Source organism: Camelus ferus, chromosome 1, assembly GCF_009834535.1.
Source record: "Camelus ferus isolate YT-003-E chromosome 1, BCGSAC_Cfer_1.0, whole genome shotgun sequence".
Taxonomy (NCBI): domain Eukaryota; kingdom Metazoa; phylum Chordata; class Mammalia; order Artiodactyla; family Camelidae; genus Camelus; species Camelus ferus.
In genome coordinates, this window is record NC_045696.1 from 461,747 (window position 1) to 484,864 (window position 23,118).

Sequence of the window (23,118 nt, forward strand, 5' to 3'; positions counted from 1 at the left end):
CTGTTTTATTGCCTGACCTCTTTGGAGTTCCTTGAGGGATCTGTGCACTGTGGTCAAAACCAGTACCTGGGGGTCCAGGCTCAGCACCCGCCTCCTCCACGGCCTGCCCCAACCCACGAGGCCCTGAGCCTTGCACAGGTCTGGGGAAAGCTCTGTGACAACTCCGGGGTTTAACATTCAGAAGGCAGAACAGGAGGGAGGCTTTCCTACACGTCAGGTCAGGATGTGCAGTCGGAGCTCGGCGGGTGGGAGGGGGAACTGGGCGTGGGAGGTCCGCCACGCCGGGGCCAGGGCCACAGCAGGACAACTGCGCAGGGTCACTGGGTGTGGGCTCGGCCTGGCCTGGCCGCCCCCTGGGGTCCGCAGCGTCCCTCCCCTTGTAGAGGCACCAAGCAAAGGCTCCAGGTCTGAGCGCTCCTGCGAGTTGGAAGGCACGGACTCTGACAGGGTTCCAGCACTGGAGAGGGGTCACCCACCTGGCTGCTTGTTTTGTTCTGAGCAGCTGCATGGGTAGGAGAGAGACTCCTCTTCACCAAAGGCAGAGCCCAGGGAGGAGGCTCGCAGGCCCCATCACTCCCTTCTGAGAGTTCAGAGCTACTTTATTTACGATACTGAAAATGACACACTCGCTGTGTTCTGAACAAAGAAAGAGTGGACGTTTCTCTTACACTTTAACAAACTGTCAGGTTCCACTCATGGAGTTCAGCACTTCTGTGGCTCCCCCGGACAGCAGTGACCAGCAGGGCCTCCGTCTGGGGGGGCCCCCAATCCCTGGGGCCCAAGGTGGGGTTCACCTTCCATCCATACTGTGTCACTGTCGTCAGAAGAGGCCCCTGCTCAGGGGCTGGAGCCTGGTCCCCACGCGCCGGCTCAGCTCCTCGAGAACCTGCTTCTCCTTCTGGTACATCTGAGAGGAGGGAGCGGAAACCAGCTGCAAACCTGCCCTGAGGCCCAGCCTCCCTGGGCAACCGCTTGGAACCCCCCACCGCCTGAGGCCATGGTCCTGGTTCTGCTCTCCAGCCATGTGCTGCTCGTGGTGTGAAAGGTGGAGCTGGCCAGGGCTGGGGCCGGGGGCTGAGGTGGTGGTCACGGCTACGAAGAGAACCAGCTGGACCAAGTGGCCCGGCCCAGGAGGCACGTGGGAGTGTGTGTGTGAGGACGGCCCCTCCTGGGAGAAAGGGCAGGTGGGTGGGGAAACCTGGGAGGGCTGGGGTCCCGGAAGGCCCGCCATGCTTGAGGCTTTCCTGGAGATGCTGCCCATCTGTGGGTGGGGGCAGCGGTGGGGCTGAGGAGGGGAGTGAGGGGGCCGCTGTAAGGTCAGCATCTGACGGGGGTGGGGAGGCAGACAGGCTGTGGCCAGTGTGGACTCAGCAGCCTAGGAAGGCCTGGGGAGATGCCAATTGCATCAAGACTCTTTTTTTTTTTTAATGAGGAGGAGGTAATCAGGTTTCTTCGTTGATTTCCGCATGGAGGAGGTATTGGGGATGGAACCCGGGACCTCGTGGGTGCTGAGCGTGCGCTCTACCACTTGAGCTATGCCCATCCCCCTGAGACTCTTTTTGTTAATAAAGAAGTTTTCCTATTCCTTTCAGGGAAACTGTTTGATTACAAATACAATTTGAGTTTATAAAACACAATGTGGTGAATATACCAACACAGACCTTTATAAGCAGAGTAAACATTGGTACGTTTTGGGGAAATAAACCACCACGTAGCTTTACATGATGGGTCTGTAGCAGACAACCGCACATTCTAAACCCTGTTTCTAACTGACAAGTATCATCACAATTTCTCCTGTAAAGATTTTCAGCTTTAAGCCATTAGAATTTTATAGAATTTATACAACGTAGTCTTTCTCCTCAGACCTTCCTTTCAATAGAGAATAAATACGCGGTCAACAGCATTTGGGGAGTCCAATATTTAAAACAAACACTGTGAGACTTTTTCTATAAAGCAGGCATTTATAAAATTCCTTATTTCACTGTTTCTCCCCATTTGGTTTTTGTACATGACTGCAAGGGGCAGGCCAGGCAGCCCTGTCCCTGGGGTCCGGTGCACACTGCAGTGTACCCCCACGTGTATGTGTTGGGGATGGGATGGCTCCTACCTTCTGCCACTCGGCCTCCGTGCTGTGTGTGAAGCCCAGCAGGTGACAGAGCCCGTGGGTGGCAGTCACCTGTCAGAACAATTAAAAAGCCGCCTCAGGGGGTGGTCATGACTAAGCTATAAGCCAGGGAGGAGGAGGAGGAGGAGGGAAGTCAGGCAAAGGTCAGGGAACACCTGGTGAGAGGATAGGAACCCTCCCCCGGGCCCAGGGCTGCGGGCCAGCAGTGACGTCATGGGTTGGGTATGGGGAGCAGCAGGCAGGCCAGACCCCCATTGCAAGGGTGGAGATCAGGAGCTCCTCTGCAGTTGGGTGGGGAGCTGTAGACACACGGAGGGCCAGGGCAGGGGCCAGGGGAGGTATCTGGGGCCATTAGAAGGTACCCAAGTGCAGCTGGGCGCCAGCTGGTATAAGAGTGGCCTGGCCGGGCCCTGTACTGGGGGAGGATGGTCCTAGGGCTTGTGGGCTGGCCCTTCACCACAGGTTACGGAATCTTCAGGAGGCGTGGCGGGGGGGGGGAAGCAGATGCCCACAAAACTGCCCCAGACCTCCCAGGGGTGCACAGCTGCTGGCCACAGAGATCCCAGAGCCAAGACCCATGCTGAGCAGTCCCACCTGCACAGGGGGCCCACCAGTCTCAGGAAGAAAGCACATCCCCCTGCCAGCAACCCCAACGCCTGTGCTCACAGGGCCTCACAGGGGAGCTCTGCTGCAGGCCTCAGGAGCACTGAGACCCCCAGATGGTAAGTCAGGGTGCGGATGTCAGCTGAACAAGGACCCCTCAATTGAATCCATCAGGGAGTGAAAACATAATTCAATTGCGTGCTACTTTTCAGAACCCCACCCCCTCACTTCCTCACCAAACTGAGGAGAGACAGGTCTGAAAGTTTCGGAGGCTGGAATCCTGTCCGCTTTGGGCAGTTTAGTGAGAAGCATGTTTAGCAGGCCTGAGCTGGCCAAACACAGTCTGCTGATCTCCAGATGTAAAAGCCAAAAACAAGGCCACTTCTGGGAGCTTCCACTTTCCAATAGTTCATACAGATGTTCCCTGTCCTCTCCCCTCACCCACTGCCAAGGGACATACCGACCCCTGCCAAGCCTCTCCTCTCTCCCTGAGGGATGAAGAGAAAGGGCGCTGCTCGGGCTTGTAGGTCTCCCCGCCAACCCGTCCTACATGAGGATGACAGTGTGGCCGCCGGTGTCACCGCCCCAACCTCTTCCCAGGGCCTGGAAGAAGGACACCGACTGTCGTTTTGCCAGTCAGGGTCTGTGATTTCAGCATCCCACTTACAGTCAGGATGTCATAGTAATCCTCGTCCTCCTTGCACTGCTGGAATATATACTCCACTCCCAGGAAAATGTCTCCCAAATTGTAGTCATCTGGAAATTCAGGCTGGGGAATTTCCCCTGCTTTCAGATTCTGAAAATGGGAAAACACACTTTTGGAGAACATGACCTCAGGAACACGAACTGACCACGGGCCTGCCTGCGGGTTTCATCTGAAAGCCCTCGTGTCTCCAGTCCCAAGGCAGAGAAATCGGGGACTTGAGACGTCTCCACTCTGTCAAGAGAATTCCTTTCCATTTTTTTCATCCCATCCAATGCACCAACACCCAGATGCACAACTTCTATGGAGCTAAATCACGACATTGATGCAATTTCCTACTTCTGTTCTTTCTGCTTGTTCTTTTGTCCTAAACAGTCTTTCACATTTTTCCACATAAAGATCAGTCCGTTCGGCTCAGGACTATTCACACTAAGCCAGTGACCTGTGGTTTGGTGTTTAGGGTGTCAGCATTTTACATCCTACTACGGAAAATACTAAGTGGACGCGCTAATACATTTTTGTATTGCACATTAAACACGTTATTTTCACTCTTCTTTTGATTTATTTCCTTAGATGTAGCACTAGTGGATTAAAAATCAATATTCACTTCAACTAACTGGCCAGACTGCTTTCCGAAAAGCCCACGCCAATTTATGCTGCTATTAACAACGTGGGAAACCTCCAACGAAGCATTCACGGAACAGGGAGTAACTTGACGCATAACACGTTCGAGGGGAGGACCCTCAGCGGCAGAGCGCGTGCATAGCATGCACAAGGTCCTGGATTCAATCCCCAGTGCCTCCACTTAAAAAAATTTCAGTGAACCTGTATTACCTCCCCGCAAAATGTAACAAAGGGGGAAAAAGCGGAGATCATACAATTGTGTGTCTGCCCTTTACTTTCAAGTGATGCAGTAATTTCGATCCATACACACCCATACTGGGTCAGGCAAGCTGCAGAAGCACCCTCTCTAAGGCCCCGACAGCTCGTCGGGGGCCAGTCACAGCGTGCCCTCTACTTCTGTCAGAATAAAACCGTCGACACGGACCTCCACAGGAGGTCGGCAGGCAGGCAGGGCGAGGAGCGCGCTCCTCACCTCGTGAAACGGGAACGCGAGCACGTCGGTCGGGACGTCCTTCCGCCGGTAGCGCCGGTTAACCCGCCGCATGCGCTCGTTGTCCACGCAGACGACGCCCAGGTCGAAGCGCCGCACGCCCAGGACGCTCCGGAGCGCCTGCAGCCGCCCGCGCAGCGGCGCCCGGCGGAGCGGCACGGCCCGCTGCAGGTCCCTCAGCACCAGGCTCATTCCGCCCGGGCGGCCCGCCCCGGACGGGCCTCGTCGGCCCGGGCGCGGCGACGAACCCTGTGGCCGCGCGACGACGGCCGTGGCCCGCCCGGCGGGGCCCGCTGCAAACTGAGACGGCTTTGCCCGTCACCCCGGGGAGACGTACGGACGAAGGGAGGGGGAGCGGCCAGAGTCGGGCGCGCGGACGGGGACGGGCGGAGCGGCCCGACCGGAAGCGGGCGGACGCGGAACTGGCCGCTGCGCACCGGAAGCCCCGCCGCCGCGCCGCCGCCCGCTGGAGAGCGGAACTCTCGCGCGAGGGGCCCAGGCGGGACGGACCGGAAGTGCGTCCGCCGAGTTTTCCGCCCGCGGCGGGCTGCCCAGCGCTGCCTCCGGCGACCGCTGTCCTTGCGTGCGGCTCGTGCCCGGGCACGGCGGGCGGCGGCGTCTCTGAACCGAACGGTGAGCGCGGCGCGGGGCCTTCCCCGCCTCGGCACCCGTGTCGCTAGCGGAGCTGGGCGGGGGCGCGGGGGGCCGCGGCGCGCACGGGCGGCCCACGGTTTGGGCGGCGCTGCGCCCGCGTCCCTGCCGCCCTGCGGCCTGGGGGGCGGCCTCTCTGCTTGAGCGCGCTTGTCCTCTGAGCCAGTCTGGGGGGGTCGTCGCCGCTGTGTTGAAACGGAAGTCATTTCTTTGTCTGGCAAGAGTGTTCGGTGCCCTGGTTACCGGGAGAAAAATTAGAGGGGAGGAAACACTGAAACACTGACGTTTTAACAGTGTTACATTGTAGTTCTCTGGCTGTGGAGGTCGAAGAACTCAGAAGACGCTCCTCGTTCAGTCGAAAATTGTACGCCATTCGTTTTCTTAAGTCCTGTTTGAGGTCTCCTGTGAATTTACCGATGCGGTAAAGTGTTTTGTTTTGTTTTGTTTTTAGTCTTAAAGGATCATGCTTTAAATCTCTGTAACAAAATAATTGTTTGTACTAACTTCTACCCCCAACTCCAAAAAAAAAAAAAAAAATAGAAAGAAAAAAAGGAACCAATCGGCTCTTCAGAAAACGAGAATACTTAACCCTTTGTTTTGCCTTATATGTGATTTAAAATTCTTTTCTTAGTCTTCCAGCAGGACATCGCTGTGATGGATAGTCTGCGTTTTTGTCTTTCAGCTTATTGTGAAGATGAGGGGAGCTCCCTAGTTGAACAGACTGTTTGAGGAAGACGACTGCTTTTGTACACATAGTATTTATTATCTTTCATTGATTGGGTCAGAAGATGAATCCGACTAATCCTTTCAGTGGGCAGCAGCCTAGTGGTTTTCCAACATCTTCCAGTAGTTCCATAGGAACATTTCAGACTAAGCCACCATTTCGGTTTGGACAGCCCTCTCTTTTTGGACAAAACAATACGTTGTCTGGGAAAAGCTCAGGATTTTCACAGGTGTCCAGCTTTCCAGCATCTTCTGGACAAAGTCATTCTTCGGCGCAAACATTAGGGTTCTCCCAAACCTCATCCGTTGGGCTCTTTTCTGGACTTGAACACACTCCAGCCTTTGTAGCTGCTTCCGGGCCTTCGAGTTCATGTGTGTCTGGAAACCCAGGATTTAGTTTTAAATCCCCCAACCTTGGGGCATTCCCAAGTACTTCTGCTTTTGGACCAGAAACTGGAGAAGTAGCAAGCTCTGGTTTTGGGAAAACAGAATTTAGCTTCAAACCTCTGGAAAGTTCAGTGTTCAGACCAATATTGGGGGCTGAGTCTGAGCCAGAGAAAACTCAGAGCCAAATTACTTCTGGATTTTTTACGTTTTCCCACCCAGTCAGTGGTGGACCTGGCGGACTGGCCCAGTTTTCTTTTTCTCAGGTGACAAGTAGTTCAGCCACCAATTCAAATTTTACCTTTTCAAAATCAGGTAATAATAATTCACCATCTGCCTTTACCCCCACTTTGTCAAATCAAAATGTTGAGGAGGAGAAGAGAGGCCCCAGATCACTATTTGGAAGTTCCAGTAGCAGCTTCACTAGCTTCCCCGTATCTTCTTCAGGGTCCTTGGGTGAACCCTTCCCCAAAACAGGTGTCAGGCAAGGATGCGAAGAAGCTGTTTCCCAAATGGAGCCACTTCCCAGCCTCATGAAAGGACTGAAGAGGAAGGAGGACCAGGACAGGTCCCCAAGGAGGCACGGTCATGATGCAGCAGAAGATTTGGACCCTCTGTCGAGGGACGATCACCCTCCAGATAAACGACCTGTTCGCTTGAATCGACCCCGGGCAAGCACTTTGTTTGGTCGGACGATACAGGATGTCTTCAAGAGTAATAAAGAAGTAGGTCGTCTGGGAAGCAAGGAATCTAAAAAAGAAATTGGCTGTGCTGAGTCTGGGGAAAATGACCACGTGGCCATCCCAGGAGGGAGTCAGTCTGTCCTGGCAACTTCCCGGCTTCCAGGTGTGAATAAAGAGGAAGAAACTGAAGGCAGAGATAAAAAAGAAGGTGAGCTCTGCAGACGTGCAGTGTGCAGTGAACCCTGCTGACAGGTTCTGGTAAAACTTCCCTGGGTGTGTGTCTGAACTTCCTGGTCAACCCCTAGTAAACGTTAGGGCCCATAGGATCTCGGCGCAGGTCTTACAGCCATGAAAATTTCGTTTGCTCACCTAGTTGGTGTCTCCTGTTGCTTGAAAATGTCACATCTGATACATTTCTGTGCCCATTCTCGAATCCCCTAGATTCTCTGAGAGGAACACCTGGCCGTCAGAGTAAAAGAAGTGAGAGCACAGACAGCCTTAGGGGCGTGTCTCCCTCTGAGGTCACGGCAATCCAGTGCAAGAACATCCCTGACTACCTCAATGACAGAACCACTCTGGAGAACCACTTTGGCAAAATTGCCAAAGTCCAGCGCATCTACACCAAGCGCAGCAAAAAGCTTGCAGTGGTGTATTTTTTTGATCATGTGAGTACTCTAATGAAGTTCAGAGTGAAAAACATAGGTTTCAAAGTGGCAGAGTTAGAGTGAAATTTGCCACTTTAAAACCTATTTTTAAAAAAAATCTGTCAGTTATTTGCTTGCTAGAATGTAAAAAAGCACTCTTAACTTGGAGAGGCTGGAACAGCACTGCTTATTTCATAACTGGGAGTCATTTGTGGAAAGCTTGCAGTCCCCACTAAACACAGTGTTCTGGAAATGCCAGGTGAGCGAGTCTCATGAAGTCAGTTTCTTCAAGCACGCGGGAGTGGCTCTGTAACCACACAGCACTTTTTCAAACTTGAGTTTGCTTGCTTTGCTTTTGATTTTGTTTGTTTGGTTGTAGTACATTTTGCTCACTGTAAACATCCAAAACAATGCTGAAAAGTAAAATCCCCTGTAATCTCATGCTGTAACCGTTCGGCGTATCCCCGACTTAAATACCTGCATCTGCGTGTGTGTACGTGACAAGTTGGCTGCAGGGTGTGTGTGTACAGGGGTTGCTCACCTTGTGTCCTGTACACCTTTGTTATATTTCTGAATGTTCTTGTGGGGAAAATTGAGTTCATTTGGAATTTATAAAGTAGGAAGTATATTTCATACTTTCTAAAATAATAGAAGTATTACCTGTCGACATAGGGGAAGAAAACCCCAGAAAGTCCTGTGGGAGGGGGCACAAAATCTCCCATGGTTCTGCAGTGGATCACAAAATACTTGTTCTTTTGTGTCTGATTTATTTCATGTCTCTGAGGTTCATCCACGTGGTTGTACTGCATTTCTTTATTCTGTTGTACAGATGGACCACATTTTGTTTATCCATCTGTCCAGGGACATGGGTTGTTTCCATCTTTTGGATATTATGAATAATACTGCCATTGTGAATATGGTGTGCAGATGTCTCTTCAACACCCTGCTTGAATACAGTTCTGTTGGGTATATACTTAGGAGTGTAATTGTCGGGTCATACAACAATCTTGTTTTTTGTTTGTTTTTTTTTTTTAGTTATTTTCTGACTGTCACAATATGCTTATTCTTCAGCTGAACCCTAAAAATATAGAAAAATACAGTACTATATAAATACATTGTCATTGTAATTAGTTCATTGATACCTGCAAAGTTAGGTCCCCTCCTCACCCCATCTCTCCTGTTTGGGCAAGCACAGTTACCCGGTGTGGTATATGTTTTTCTGGACATTTCGTAGGTACAGCTATAGGTATACTAACATGTAGTTGGTTTTGTGTTTGTATATTTTATGGTAAGTTGTACCCCGTGTGTGTCATTTTGCAGCTTCCTTTTGTGTTAAGTGTGACTTAGCAGTCCTTCCATTGTTGCACAGGTAATCAGATGGTGAGAATCATCTCACCAAATGCCAGTGAGGCCAAGCTTATGGGTTCTAGCACAGTGAAGTCATTAATTTTAAAAAGGAGAAGAGCAAATACATGCTTGTGAGACAGGTCAGGGAGGTAAGGACTGTGGCTGCTGTGGCTAGAGGCAGACGGTGGGGTGGGAACGGGGTGGGAACGTGTGGCCGGCAGAGGCATAGAATTCTGCTAATTGCGTTTGACAGTTTAATCTCATTTCCACTGGCCTCCTGATGTCCTCATACTTTGTGTTGTGGACTCTTTTCCAGGCATCTGCAGCCCTGGCTAGGAAGAAGGGGAAAGGTTTGCATAAAGACATGGCTATCTTTTGGCACAGAAAAAAAATAAGTGAGTTTTCAGTTGTTCTTTGCACAGTCTCGAATGCTCTGTGTGCAAGGCCTTTAAGCTTGGAGTCTGAGCCCTTTCTCAGTGCTGGGTGGGGTGCTGTCTCACAGGGTTTCCTTGGGCTCCTTTTACCTTCCTGTAACAATTATAATAATACTTTCTGAGGAAAAAATTAAAAAGCCCAGTGACTTGTGGTATCATAAACTCTGTTCTGACTGTTGTGTCCTCAGGTCCCAACAAGAAACCCTTTTCCCTCAAGGAGAAGCAGCCCGGCGAGGGTGGAGCTGCCCCGAGCATGGAGGACTTGCCCTTTCAGCACTCCCCTCTGGGCAAGACCGCTGGCCTCCTGAGTAAAAGGTGCGGCTGCTCCTTCCCGGTGCCTGTGGTTCTTGGACTTCTGCTGTCACTGACCTGGAAGGCTTCACAGCTGTCCTGGCGGAGCAGAAAATCGGGTGGGGGATGTGCTGGCCCCCGAGTGGGGGCTGAGGGGTGGGGAGAGGCCCTGGAGGAGGCCAGGAGGGAGCTGTGCCATGAAGAGGCCGTGGGCTCTGCATCGTCCGCCCAGCCCCATGGCCCGCCAGCTGCTGTCCTGCAGTTCCGTCTGATGGATAAACAGGCAGCAGCTTTCCCCTAGAGCATCTGACCAACCGTAAGACCTGCGTGTCCCCAGTGGCCACTTCTAGCACTTTGGTGTGACTTCCCGTAGGTCCGGCTCACCCCTCCCCGCGCTACGACCGCACAGCCCTCAGGCGGGTCTGACGTCGTGTACGCCTCACAGGCCCTCGCTGTCCGAATGGGAGTCCTTGCTCCCAGCGGCCTCTTGCCCCTCCCGCCCTCCCCTTGTCTTCTGGCCTGAGGCTCCTGAGTGACCCCCACCTTGGTCCCCCAGCAGGCCTGCTTCTGTTTAATCCTTCACATGCTTTGGCCCGTGTATAGTTTCCCTCACTTTCGTTTTGTAGCTCACAGTTTAGTTGCAGATTTGCTTTTGCTTTTTCCTTTCTTTACATCTTCTTCAACACTCAAGTCCACAGTGTTGAAAGCCAGCTAGAAAAGGGGAAGCTGAGAGAGGATGCCCAGTTCTCTCTAGTGCACCCTGCCCCTAGGTGGCGCTGTGTGTGAAAACACGCAGGCGTGGTCTTTCCTCATGATGCCAAAATGGTGTATTTTCAGTCTTAGTTTCATTTCTTTCAGAAGTCTGCAGATAATTCATTTCAGCTGTTTAAGTGGGCGCATCTCACTTTTAAAGAGTATGGAATCGTTCAGGGTTTTTACATCACCGTGAATAACGGAGCCTTTGTGCTCACCACCAGCGCTCCGGACATTCATCTCTGGGCGTGCAGCTTGCCAGCTAGAGCCGCAGAGCGTCTTAAACAAGGAAGGGCGTGTTGGGTGTGGAGGTGATAGCCGCGCCTGGCGGGTGCGCGGCCCTCAGCGTGTCGTCCTCTCCGCAGCTCCCCGGTGAAGAAGCCGAGCCTCCTGAAGGCCCATCAGTTTGAGGGAGATCCTTTTGACTCGGGCTCCGAGGTCTCCGAGGGTCTCGGGCCGTGTGTGCCATCCCTCAGTGCCCTGATAGGTACCGTGGCTGAGACATCCGAGGAGAAGTACCGCCTGTTGGACCAGAGGGACAGAATCATGAGGCAAGGTATGGGTGCGCCTCGGCAGAGGGGGTCTTCCCGGGAGCCGTGCCCCCGTCTGCGGGGCTCCGCCGTCACTGAGTCTCTGGGCCTGTGATGCTCACACACGATCTCTTGCTCACTGGTCTCCCGAGGGGGTGAGTGTTGACGTGTACACAATGCAGAAATGCTTATAATTTCGTCTTATTTTTGGAAGAAAGTTGATAAGCCATTGATCCTTGCTAAATCAAAATAATTTGAAGGGTAATTTTTAGACATTGAGAAAGCACACGTAGAAAAGATAAAAATTTTCCATTTAACAGAAATCACCTATAAAATAAACTGTGAAAGATGTCAATCCAGGGGAAGATCTTGAACTCATCACACACAAAGGGCTGATTGCCCAGATATAGAAAGTACTGTAGAGTCAGTGTGAAAAAGACCAAATCCAGTCGAAAAATGAGCAAGAGGTCTGAGAAGGAAGCCTCAGGAGTTGGCTCTTAAGTGTGTGGAAAGTGTCCCTGTCACACAGCGGGAGAGGCAGACCACACCCCGGGCGTGGCGTGTCCCCAGCGGCCAGGTGCTGGCCGTGGGCAGGCTGTTCCAGAGGATGTAGGTTGGCAGTATCTTTCAGGCTCTGAGGACTCATGCCTTTGACCAGCATTCCCTGTAGGAGTGTTTCCCACAAGCATTCCCCATGTGAGTGTAGTTCGCTTGCAAGGTTGTTTGTGATGACAAAGATTGGAAACGGTCCACACAAAGGGATTCTAAACAGAAAGAAGACTGGGGTTTCTTTATGAAAATGGTCAATATTTATTGTGAAGTGGGAAAAGCAAGTGTTGGAAGTGCCTACCAGTTGTGTACGGAAAGGGGGCTAGGTGTGCGTGTGCCCATATATACGTGAGTGAGCCTGCTGGTGTGTGCATGAAGGTCAGGACATGTGGAAGGGTTGGTTGCTCATGGTGATGGGGCAGAGGAGGCAGGTGGGGGGCCATCTTGCACATTTTTGTACCTTTGGCACATTGAACCGCGTGGATGTATTTAAAACCTATTCAAAGGGTAGGCACCCTATTAACAGTGGATACTATGCGCAGCGACCAAAAATAAAAGGGGACAGCACACGTGCTCTTCTCTGCAAAGTTTTTTTAGAATTAAATTTTACCTTTAGGATTTTCTTCTTTGTAGAAGCTTGGATAAGTGGAATAATCACAGTGCCTCCTTAACACAGTAATAAAACCTGAAAATAATAAGAATAATATGTTATGGCGTTGACATGGTGATTTTCATATTCCAAAAATAAAATTATTACTAGATACCGGAATTTAAAAAAAAAAAAGTAAGATGTCAATGTGTTGAATTGTGAGGTCATTGCATTCCATTTCATTTAAGATACTCTTACAACTATTTCATTCTGTGGGTATTAATAGTGGTTTATTCAGGTCAGGACCCAGGTAACTTCCATTATGTGATTCCTGTTGTATTAAAAACGTGATGAAATACTGGCATGTTTAGAATACTGGTGTTTACCAAATGGACCCTGTTAGCAAGTACACCGCAGCAAGTATGTGAGCCCTGAGGCGGCGTTGGGGGCAGCAGATGCCCACGTGGGCTCCTCTGCCAGTGCCGGGAGGGTAGGCCGTGAGGATCTTCGTGACCTTGGTGTCCTGTCGCCCGGTGTGATAGGCTGTGCTTTCCTTTCTCTAAAGCCTGGTGTTTTTTAACGTTTTCTTTCCTTTCTTTTGTAGTTTGTGTGGTGTTTATTTTTATTTTTCCTTTTATCATCATGGAAATGCACCACTCTGGCGTCCTCATAACTGTGTGGTGCAGTCTTACTTTTTACTTGATGTTGTTCAGCACGAGTGAAAAGAACCGACCTGGATAAAGCGAGGACTTTTGTTGGGACGTGCCCGGATATGTGTCCTGAGAAGGAGCGGTACATGCGAGAGACCCGGAGCCAGCTGAGCGTGTTTGAAGTGGTCCCCGGGACTGACCAGGTGGAGTCCCGCGTCCCCGGGGCCCCCTCTCCAGGCTGCTGTCCCCGTTGGGTCTTCGGGGTGGAGGTGGGATGCGCTGGGGACGGAAGGCTTGCTTTATAATTTCTGTACACGTTGATCCTTGATTCGGATGTTTCCTCCTCTGGGGGTGGCGCGGATGTGCTGTTAACAACCATGTCACATTGTTCATGCTGTGAGGTGTGTGTGTGTGGCTGGACCACGTGGCTCCCTAAGGTGTAGAAGTAGACACAGACTTGTTTCATTTATTAAACTTTTTTTTTTACAGTTCTTTTCTCCTTTCACAATTTTATCCCTATCCTTTTTTTATGTTTATGTTTTGTGTACTTGAGACTATGCTCTAGAAGTGATCTGGCGTGACTCTTTTAAGATTTTATTGTGAGCATTTTCTTTTGTTATGGTAAAGTCTTCATAAGCACTTGAAATTTTAAATGTAGGCATATGATTTGATTGCTTAGCTCTTAAAGCTCCCCGTTTTGCAGCCATTTAATAGGCTGCTTCTAGTTTTTCAGTGTTGTGAATGGTTCTGTTGGGCATGCTGTGTGTGATGTGTCTGAGGTTCAGGTGGTTTCCTTCTGATGAACCTGAGGACGAAGAGCAGCAGCAGAGCTGCAACTTCCTTAAGGCTCCTGAGCGCGTCAGTGCGCGCGCCCAGATTGTTTCCCCAGAGCTCTGCACCATTTTAGGTTCTTTTGCTGTCTGTGAACTTGGCTTGCGTCTTCTCCTTTCCTGGCCGGTGGTTTTACGGCTGCCTGACTCGGGGTCCCCAGCACTTGTCCCGGCAAAGGCCAGGGCTCCTGCCCCCGGAAACTGAAGACAGCTGGTGGATGCCCGGGGCCCAGACTTGCTTCTACCCTCAGACATGTCTTCAGCCTCTTTCTGCAGGTGGAAGGTGCAGCTCCCCCACGCCCTGCTGCGCCCTGCCCCGAGGCCCTTCTTACTCTTTATATCTGTGTAGACTTAACCTGGCGTTTGAACATGGCTGAGACCGTTTAAAATCTTTAGCATCCTCTGCCTGTCACACCTCTGTCCTTGGAGCCAAGCAGGTGTATCTTCACTTACATTCCTTCTGCTTTTTGATGTAACAGCCTCTTATCGTCACTTCTTGTCATGTTTGCCAAAAACAAGTTCCTCAATTTGTTTTATTTTTGAATTTTGTCACCTCCAAAGAGAAATTTTATGTTTTAAACTTGTATTCTGCAGTACTGACCAAATTGGAGTGTGTGAGATTTCCCCCCTCATTTTAGGGCGCAGCAGCTGGAAGACTGGCCCAGCACCTGCCACCTAGCAGCTTGTTCCTATTTGCGCCCTCAGGTGGACCATGCAGCGGCCGTGAAGGAGTACAGCCGCTCCTCGGCCGACCAGGAGGAGCCGCTGCCACACGAGCTGCGTCCCTCCGCGGTGCTCAGCAGGACCATGGACTACCTGGTGACCCAGATCATGGACCAGAAGGAGGGCAGCCTGCGGGACTGGTACGACTTCGTGTGGAACCGCACACGGGGCGTACGGAAGGTACCGGCCACTTCCAAGAGGGGGCTGGAAAACACGTGATTCCAGAGTGAGGGCGAGAGTTCTTGTTTCTTTACTCAGTTACGTTTCATCTGTAACCAGAAACACGCTATTGTTTAAAACCAGTACAAAGCCCTGTTAAAATGTGCTTCAGGGGCTTTGCTTCCATTTAAAATCTGAGAAATTCAGGTACTAAGCGTGATTTTTCTAATAATGATTGATTCTTACAATGGGAATATGTTCATGAGATCTGTGTGTATACGATGTATACAAGGGTGTGTGTGTGTGTGTGTGTGTGTGTGAGAGTGAACGCGTGCATACAGGGCCGCCTGCGTGCGTGTGAACCGTGTGCACGTGTAACGCTCCGCCCCACTGTGCCCAGGACATCACGCAGCAGCACCTGTGTGACCCGGTGACTGTGTCCCTGATTGAGAAGTGCACCCGGTTTCACATCCACTGTGCTCACTTCATGTGTGAGGAGCCCATGTCCTCCTTCGATGCCAAGATCAACAATGAGAACATGACCAAATGCCTGCAGAGTCTGAAGGAGATGTATCAGGACCTGAGGAACAGGGGCGTCTTGTGTGCCCGCGAAGCAGAGTTCCAGGGCTACAACGTTCTGCTCAGTCTCAACAAGGGGGACATCCTCAGGTGAACCTCCAGACGCAGGAGCTCGCCTGGGCTGTGGGGGAGGGCAGGCTCTCACGGGGGAAGCGCTGCCAGGACGAGTGGTGCCGGTCGCATGCTTTCTCTGGTGTCCAGCGCTGGGACGTCAGTGGGAAGGCTGGGCAGTCCCTTGAGCTGAGCCACCAGGGGTGGAAGGGTCGGGGTGTGCACCGTCCCAGAGGGGACCCCAGGCGCTGCCGGAGAGCCCTCCCTCCTGTCAGCAGGAGAAAGTGAGACGGAATTGGCTCCGTGGGAAGAGCAGGCGAGGGGAGCAGGGCAGGAGCGCTGAGCGTCCCTGTCAGAGCTGCTGATGTGCACTACAGCTCGGCAAAGATCTGAGCGGTAGGAGGGGAAAACTGGGGGAGAAGTGCTCAGCGTGGTTAAGAATGAATTTAGACCTTGCTCTGATATGTCCTTAGGCATTCGTAGGAGAAATACGTCCGAGTCCCCTGGGCCCCTGTTCCTGGTTTGGGGAAACTGATTCCCTGTTTGTGCCGAAACTCTTTCCGCTTGGCATTTTCTCTGAGAACCTGGCTGCAGAATATCTAGATTTGGGATTGATTTTAAGTTTTAAAATTAAGCCTCAGAGATAAACTAGTTATGGAAAATGGCTTTGTAGTCTTCATATGTGATAGGCATTTGTCCCCTTTCTTGAAAAATTCAGTCGAATCAGTTTATTTTTAAACAAAACAAAGCTAAACTCTCTCTTAAATGTCATCATCAAACACAGCTGGCAGGCAGTTGGCACTGAAGTAGCTCTTCGATCATCAGTTCTTAGTGTTGCTTAAATTTGTTTACTTTATGCATCATCGCTTTGAAGAAAGCCTTTTACCGATCCAGCCCAAGGCTGGCGGCTTTGAACATTCGTGAACCGTGAAGGTATTGGCACACGTGACCATCTCAGTGAGGCTGAAATCTGTTTTATTATAAGATCTATTTTCATGGAAATTGTGTCTAATTAAAGATGAATTTTTAACTCCTGTCATCTCCTTTAATTAACAGAGAAGTGCAGCAGTTCCATCCTGCCGTCAGAAACTCCTCTGAGGTGAAATTTGCTGTTCAGGCTTTCGCTGCGTTGAGCAGTAATAACTTTGTGCGATTCTTCAAGCTGGTCCAGTCAGCGTCTTACCTGAACGCGTGTCTCTTACATTGCTACTTCAGTCAGGTGAGTGCTGTTGCTGTTGCTGCAGAAGGGAAGATCGCAGGTTGCTCTTCAGACCCGTGACCGGAGCGTCTCCGCAGGTCCTGGCTAAGTCTTTGCGGCGGCCCTGAGTGGATTCTGGTGGCACCCCGTTTACAGGGTTGGCGCTGCTGATCACCAGTGGACAAGACTATCCAATGGAAAATACTGTTCTCATGGTTCAAACGAGAAATTTCTTTAGAATGACCTAACGAGTTCAGCGCTGTCATCCGACGTGGAGACAAAGAAACCAAAAAGCAACCGTTGCACGCACAAATCCCTGAGCTAAGCTTCTTAGTGATAATCAGCCTTAATATTTGGAGCGAGCCTGATGGGTGCAGAGTTCATTTCAATAAATATCTTAAGCACCTGCTTTTTGTTGCCTACTGTGCTGTGCACTGGGGTTACAAAGACAGGGGAAGACTCGTCTCTCACCTGGTCTCACATTTCCAGTCGGGTCTTCAGCCCAGCCCCGTGAGGCACCTGGGGACGATAACAAGGCAGCCCCCAGGCCCGCCTCACAGCACGCCTGGTTCTGCCGCCGTAGCTGCGGGGGTGCAGGGGTGCCACCTGGAGTCCTCTCTGGGAGCCCCTGGGGGCCACTGGGTGGGGAGGGCCTGCCTGGGAGACCTCAGGAGCCCGCCTGGGGCTGCTGTTGTGACTCCGGGTCATCTTCCTTCTTCGGCCACAAGTCCTCAAGTGAACAGTGACTAGAGCACCGGCACTCCCCAGGCAGAGACTCTCTGCCTGTTGCTCATTGTCAGACCTGACCGTTTCCAGCAGGACTGAAATTCTGGAACAAGCGATGTGCCACGAGGGCATTCTGTAAAGTTGATAAATACAGCTAATGGTTCATATTTTTACAATGATTACTTAACGTTACTAGAATGTTGACCATTTGTGCCCATCTTAATAATTAAACTAAAGAGAAATTTAAGCGTTTTTTCTTTAGAAAAATGAAGCATTTCATAGCAGTGGCCCATGGGCCCAGTTTCTCCTGGACCTGCTCTCCTGCTTCCTCTGTCCTCAGCTGCACCTGCAGTGACACCTTCCGCCCCTCTAGCCCCCGGTGCACTCCTGCCGCAGGGCCTTTGCACTTGCTGTTCTCACTGCTGTTCTTTCTCCTGCAGAGCCGTGCAGCGCTGCACCCCTGGGCAGGGCTGTCTTGGCCACCCAGCCTGTCAACGCCCTGCCCTCCTCCTGTGCTTCCCCTCTGTTATGCTGTCACTGTTAAACGCACTGCATTTTGTATATCCATCTTGTTCAGTGTTGGTCTCTCCAGATGTCAGCTCTGTAAACACAGGGACCTTGTCTGTTCACGGCTGTGCTCTCAGCACGAATGACGCCAGCCACGGAGTGAGCCCTGTGAGTGCTGGTTGGGCTGATTACAGAGCACTGAGGAGGGGTCTCAAAAGTTACCGAGTTCTGGACCAGACCACTTGTCCGCATTTTCATGTTTCCCATCTAGTTTTAAAGCACTTGTTATGAGGGTGAAGCAGTTTTGTCTCTGACTTTTGTTAAGTTTCACTTTGCACACCATGCTGTCGTCCCCGTGGTGGTTTTAGCAGCTACACAGCTTTTCGTTGCGTGGATAACACACAGTGCTCTGCCCGGCCCTGCTTCTGGGTGGCTTGTTTCCTAGTTTTCTTATAAATAAAGCCTTCATGGCCCAGCCTTTTCTGTGTGTGAAACTTTGCTTTGCATCGTTCTGGCATATTCCACTGAGCAGACAGCTTGATGAGCACTCAACCTGGGACCCAAGTGGCTTCCTGGGGGCCTGAGCCACCGCAGGAGCTGGTCCCTGCACCGGCAGGTCTGTGGTCATGGGGCACTTGACCCATGAGACCACAGCGACTTGGCTTCTCCTTTCAGATCCGCAAGGATGCACTCCGGGCACTCAATGTCGCATACACGGTGAGCACGCAGCGGTCCACCGTCTTCCCCCTGGACAGCGTGGTGCGTATGCTGCTCTTCAGGGACAGTGAAGAGGCCACGGACTTCCTCAACTGCCACGGCCTCACCGTTTCCGACGGGTAAGAGCCGAGGGTGGAACTGCTGAGCCGTCGCCTTCTTTCCCTTTTACCTCTGGTCAGGGCAGGGGAGCAGGGGAGCGCGCTAGCTGGCCTTTCATAAGCTGCTGAAGGACCTGACGGCAGAGGCTGGGGCCTTTCTCACTCCATCCCTTAGATTCCTCGCCGGCCGACCGGTGTCGGCAGGCCAGGCTGGGACTCTGCTGCAGTCAGGGCAGTCAGAGAAGCTGGTGAGACTGTGGACACCCCCCTACCCCCAGTGCCCCCAGGAAGTGGCCTCTTGTGTCCGGAGTGGGTTTCCTGGCCCGTCCCCCTCTCACTCCTCACCCCACCCTTGCCTGCTGCCTGCAGACCTGCCATCGGGATGAGCCAGGAGCTCGCAGGCGAGTGTCGCCCCTGCGGGGCTGCTCGCAGCTCGGCCAGGCGGCCCCGTGTCAGAAGGAGGTGGCGGGCTGGCAGAGTGGGTGCTGTGGGCCAGGCCGTGGGATCAGCCTTTGTTGTCCCCCTCGTTTCCATGTGGCCGTCTGGTGACGCAGTGACTGCTGGGCACCGAGAGGGTGGAGGCTGGCTTCTCACTGTGTGGCACCTCTGTGTGGCTCTTTGTGGTTTCGGTAGCTGTGTCGAGCTGAACCGGTCCTCGTTCCTGGAACCAGAAGGCTTATCCAAGGCCAGGAAGTCGGTGTTCATCACCAGGAAGCTGATGGTGTCAGTTGGGGAAATTGTGAACGGAGGGCCATTGCCCCCCATCCCTCGTCACACCCCAGTGTGCAGCTTCAATTCCCAGAACAAGTATGTCGGAGACAGCCTGGCCGCGGAGCTGCCCGTGGGCACTCAGAAACCTGGCATGGACGCAGTGGGTAAGTGAGGCTGTGGTTGGGAGGGGCCGGTCGTATGTTCCTCTGCTGCCCCTCATGTGGGGTCGTGGACACCAGCTCTGTGCAGGAGCGGCCTGACGGCTCCCTGGGCCACAGAGCTTAGTTCCCACTGGTGGAGCGTACCCTGCCCTGTCACTCCCCAGGGGGTGCCCGTGGCGGTCTGCTCAGGGAGGGTGGCCTAGGGGGTCCTCACTGCCCATTTTGGCTTGTCCCCTTGCAGGTGGTGGGGGAGGAGAGGAGTGTGGTGCAGAGGCGGACGCACCCCCGCCGGCTCTCCCCCCGCAGCCTCTTCCCACGCCTGCACCAGCACCTCTGCCTCACCTCCCGGCACTGGCCCCAGGTGCTGCGCCCAGCCTCTTCCAGGCCCCCGTGCAGCCGGAAATCCTGCCTGCGAAGCCTGGACCTGGGTACTCCGATGCGGTAAGGAGCCTTCAGGCGGGGCTCTGAGGAGCCTGTTGCGCACGAACACCCCGCGGTGTCTGATGTCCGGTCTGACCATTGTCTGTGGACTGAACCCACCGAGCTGGTTGCGTGTGTGGCCTAGCATGGTGGATCACAGGACCCTGGCCCACAGGCCCAGGCCTCTGCCTCTCAGACGAGGAGCCTGAGGCAGGTCCCCTGCTCTGAAGGGCTGTGGTAAAGCTTTGGAGGATAAACCGAAGGGTTTTCGTCAACCTGATGCTATTAAACCAGCACTGCCTTGCGCCACGGGCTTCTGGAGCGGAGAGCTCTGTGCACATGCCTGTCTCTGTGGACCCCCGTACACTCCTGTAGTGTGGGCTGTGTTGCTGGTCCATGGAGGGCCTTGCCCACAGTCACTTAGCCTCAAGTGGCAGAGCTGAGGCCACCCCACCAGGTTCACCAAAGAGCCCTTGTCTTCATTGACGCCATCAGAGCAGTACCTGTTAAGTGCTCCCTGCCCCAGCGCTGTCCTGCGCCCCTTACGTGTCTGCCTTAAATGATGCTCGGGTGAGCTGGGAGACACATCGACTGGGGACATGTGAGATCACAGACAGCACTGCATGCCCGCTTGTGGGCATGTTCCTGGGGTCAGCATGCCCCTGACGGGTGGTGCTGGGGCCAAGCAGGGCCTGTTCACTACACAGGTCATGTGACTCAATCTCGCCGCCCTGTTGCTTGGGCAGACACTGGGCACCACCCCCCTGGGTGTCAGGGAGGCCTGAGGAGGAGAGTGAATCTGGACCACAGCAGCTGTGGATGTTGGATGTGGGGGGTGGCACTGGGGCCGTCGAGCTGGCGTCCAGGCGGGACATTCTGTAGTGTCTCTGTGGCTCTGTGCCCTTGACTGCAGAGTCAGAGTGTTTGGCTGTAAGCTGAGTCTGGATTGAGTCAGTGTTTCTCATGGCCTGCGCTGCTGACCCCATCTGACCTCTCCTTAGGACCTGGCCCAGGTGGTGGACGAGCTCATCCAGGAGGTTCTCCAGATGGACTGCGAGGAAGTTGGTGCCGCCGGGGCAGCCTTCGCAGCCACAGCCCTGGGGTAAGAGCTCTTGAGCGTCTACACTCTCGGGGGCCACTCTCTGCCTCTAGATGCTTCCTCCTAAAGCTGCGCTCAGTCTTCAACAGGAAGCTGCCGCTACCCGCTGGCACAGGTGTACATGTTGGTCTTGCCAACTAGGTGGGTGGAAGTCCCCAGGTTCTTGACCTCCTGAATGTCACTGGTGGGTAGCTTCTGTCTGTATGCTTTTTGAGAAGCATTGGATTTATTAACGTTGTAAATTAAAAACGTATTTTTCTTTAAAGGTTAAATATGACTTAAAAATCTAGTAATGATTAGTTCATTCTGTTAAAAAATAAAAACCCTCACTTGATCTTGGATTAAATTTCACTTTATAAATTTGACAGATTAAATTCCCTGAAACATCTTATACCATTTGTATTTTGCACTATGATGAAATTTCCTTAGGCATTTCAGTCTTCACTTATAAATTTTATATATCCGATTTTGTCTAATACTTCAAACATCTAGTCTTGTTAAATTTAACAATCAAAAATCTTTCTAAAATCAAGTAACTTTTGTAGTTAATAGTTAATTAAAATCTGGTAAATTTACTAAATCAGACTTCCCTAAGGATTTCAAACGACTTTTAAAAATCCTAGTAGACGTAAAATGACACAAAGATATGGAAGGGCATTATTTCACCCGTACAAATGTAGTTTACACAGAAGGCTTGATCTTGTTCATACTCTTGTTCATTTTTTTAATGCTAGAGATAGGTACATACTGTATGTGACGGAGCTAGAACTAAATAGGATTTTCATGGGCTTAATAATTTTTTTAAATCTGCGTAAGATATGTATAATAAAATTGACCATTTTAACCATTTTTAAGTGCACAACCCAATGGCATTACGCATGTTAACACAGTTGTGTGTCTTTCACCACTATTTCCATGTCTGTTTCTGAGTGGCACCCTGTTAAACGTGTGCACATGCGTACACACGTACACCGACCACGTTCCGTTTATTCGCCTGGGCTCGCGTTGTTTCCGCCACTCGGCTGTTGTGAGTAACACTGCTGTGGACACTGGGGCATGGGTGGCCGAGTCCCTGCTTTCAGATCTCAAGGGCGTCTGCCTGGGAGTGGAGTTGCTGGATCATATTTTCTATTTAAAATTTGGGAGGAAAATCATCAGACTGTTTTCCATAGTGGCAGCACCATTTTTGCATCGCCACCAGCAGTACACAAGGTTCCAGTTTCTCTGCGTTCTTGCCAACACACGCTATCCTTTTTTTCTTTTTTTAAATAGTAACCATCATAATGTGTGAAATGGTAGTGCATTGTAGTTTTAATTTGCATTTCTTTAATGACTGGTGATGTTGAACGTCTTTTTATGTAATTACATTTGGGCCACTTGTGTATCTTTGCAGAAATGTCTGCTTAGGTCTTTTGCCCTTTTTTGAATATTTCTGGTTGTTGAATTGCGGGGCGTTTTTCCCGTTCTGGGCATTAGTCCCTTATCAGACACATGATTTGCAGGTTTTCTTCCCATTTTGTGGGTTGTCTCTTCACTCTCTTGATGGTGCTCTTTGATGAACAAAAGTTTTCAATTTTTATGTAATCCAATTTATCTATTTTTTTCTTTTGTTGCCTGTGCTTTTTGTATTGTAGTCAAGAAACCATTGCCAAATTCAGTGTTGCGGAGATTTTCCCTTTTTTTTCCCTAAGAGTCTTATAATTTTAGCTCTTAAGTCTAAGTCTTTGATCCATTGTTACTGCATTTTTATGTATCGTGTAAGATAAGTATCCAACATTTTCCTTTTGTGTAGGGGTATCCAGTTTTCCCAGCACCAATGCTGAAAAGACTGTTTTTCCCTTTTTGAACGTCCTTGGCACCCTGTTGGAAAGCATTTGACCATACGCATGAGGATTTCGGGGCTCTCTGTTCTATTCCTTTGATCTGCATGTCTGTTTTCATGCTAGTACCACGTTTTTTACTTGATTACTGTGGCTTTGTAATAAGTTGTTATGGAGTTTTGAAATCACAAAGTGTGAGTCCTTCAACCTTGTTTCGACTTTGTTTCTCTTTTTCAAGACTGTTTCCCTACTTGGAGACCCTTGAAGTTCCCTGAGAATTTTAGGATGGGTTTTTCTATTTCTGCGAAAAGTTACGTCGGGGTTTTATTGGTGATTGCGTTGCGTCTGTAGATTGCTTTGGGTAGTGCTGACGTCTTAACAATATTAAGTCTTTCAATCCATGAACACGGATGTCTTTTCATTTGCTTATGTCTTCCTTAACTTCTTTCAGTGGTGTTTTATAATTTTCATTGTACAAGTCTTTCATTTCCTTAGTAAAATTTATTCCTAATTATTTTATTCTTTTTGTTGCTTTTGTAAATGAAA

At 51.2% G+C, this 23,118-nt stretch overlaps 2 protein-coding genes across 6 annotated transcripts in view; one reads left to right on the forward strand and one right to left on the reverse strand.

Annotated features, from left to right (window-relative positions):
* Positions 1–581: 581 nt before the first annotated feature.
* On the reverse strand, positions 582–4,930 carry YBEY (ybeY metalloendoribonuclease). Its single transcript, XM_014562968.2, has 4 exons — positions 4,528–4,930; positions 3,396–3,524; positions 2,108–2,176; positions 582–907 (listed from the first exon to the last, which is right to left on the reverse strand). The coding sequence occupies exons 1-4, from the start codon at positions 4,735–4,737 to the stop codon at positions 821–823; spliced, it is 495 nt and encodes a 164-aa protein (XP_014418454.2). The 5' UTR covers positions 4,738–4,930; the 3' UTR covers positions 582–820.
* A 108-nt stretch (positions 4,931–5,038) lies between these two features.
* The window catches only part of MCM3AP (minichromosome maintenance complex component 3 associated protein), a 40,286-nt gene continuing 22,206 nt past the window's right edge, over positions 5,039–23,118 (forward strand). The window contains exons 1-15 of one of the 5 annotated variants that reach the window (XM_032486346.1): positions 5,039–5,178; positions 5,491–5,617; positions 5,879–7,194; positions 7,428–7,651; positions 9,294–9,372; positions 9,600–9,726; positions 10,821–11,011; positions 12,837–12,976; positions 14,309–14,506; positions 14,886–15,154; positions 16,172–16,334; positions 18,222–18,382; positions 18,995–19,236; positions 19,475–19,674; positions 20,655–20,755. In XM_032486346.1, coding sequence (XP_032342237.1) covers positions 5,985–7,194; positions 7,428–7,651; positions 9,294–9,372; positions 9,600–9,726; positions 10,821–11,011; positions 12,837–12,976; positions 14,309–14,506; positions 14,886–15,154; positions 16,172–16,334; positions 18,222–18,382; positions 18,995–19,236; positions 19,475–19,674; positions 20,655–20,755 — 3,305 coding nt within the window. In that variant the 5' untranslated portion in view covers positions 5,039–5,178; positions 5,491–5,617; positions 5,879–5,984. The remainder of the gene's footprint in view (positions 5,179–5,490; positions 5,618–5,878; positions 7,195–7,427; positions 7,652–9,293; positions 9,373–9,599; positions 9,727–10,820; positions 11,012–12,836; positions 12,977–14,308; positions 14,507–14,885; positions 15,155–16,171; positions 16,335–18,221; positions 18,383–18,994; positions 19,237–19,474; positions 19,675–20,654; positions 20,756–23,118) is intronic. The other 4 variants (XM_032486521.1, XM_032486404.1, XM_032486588.1 and 1 more) reach the window with 4 other exon arrangements.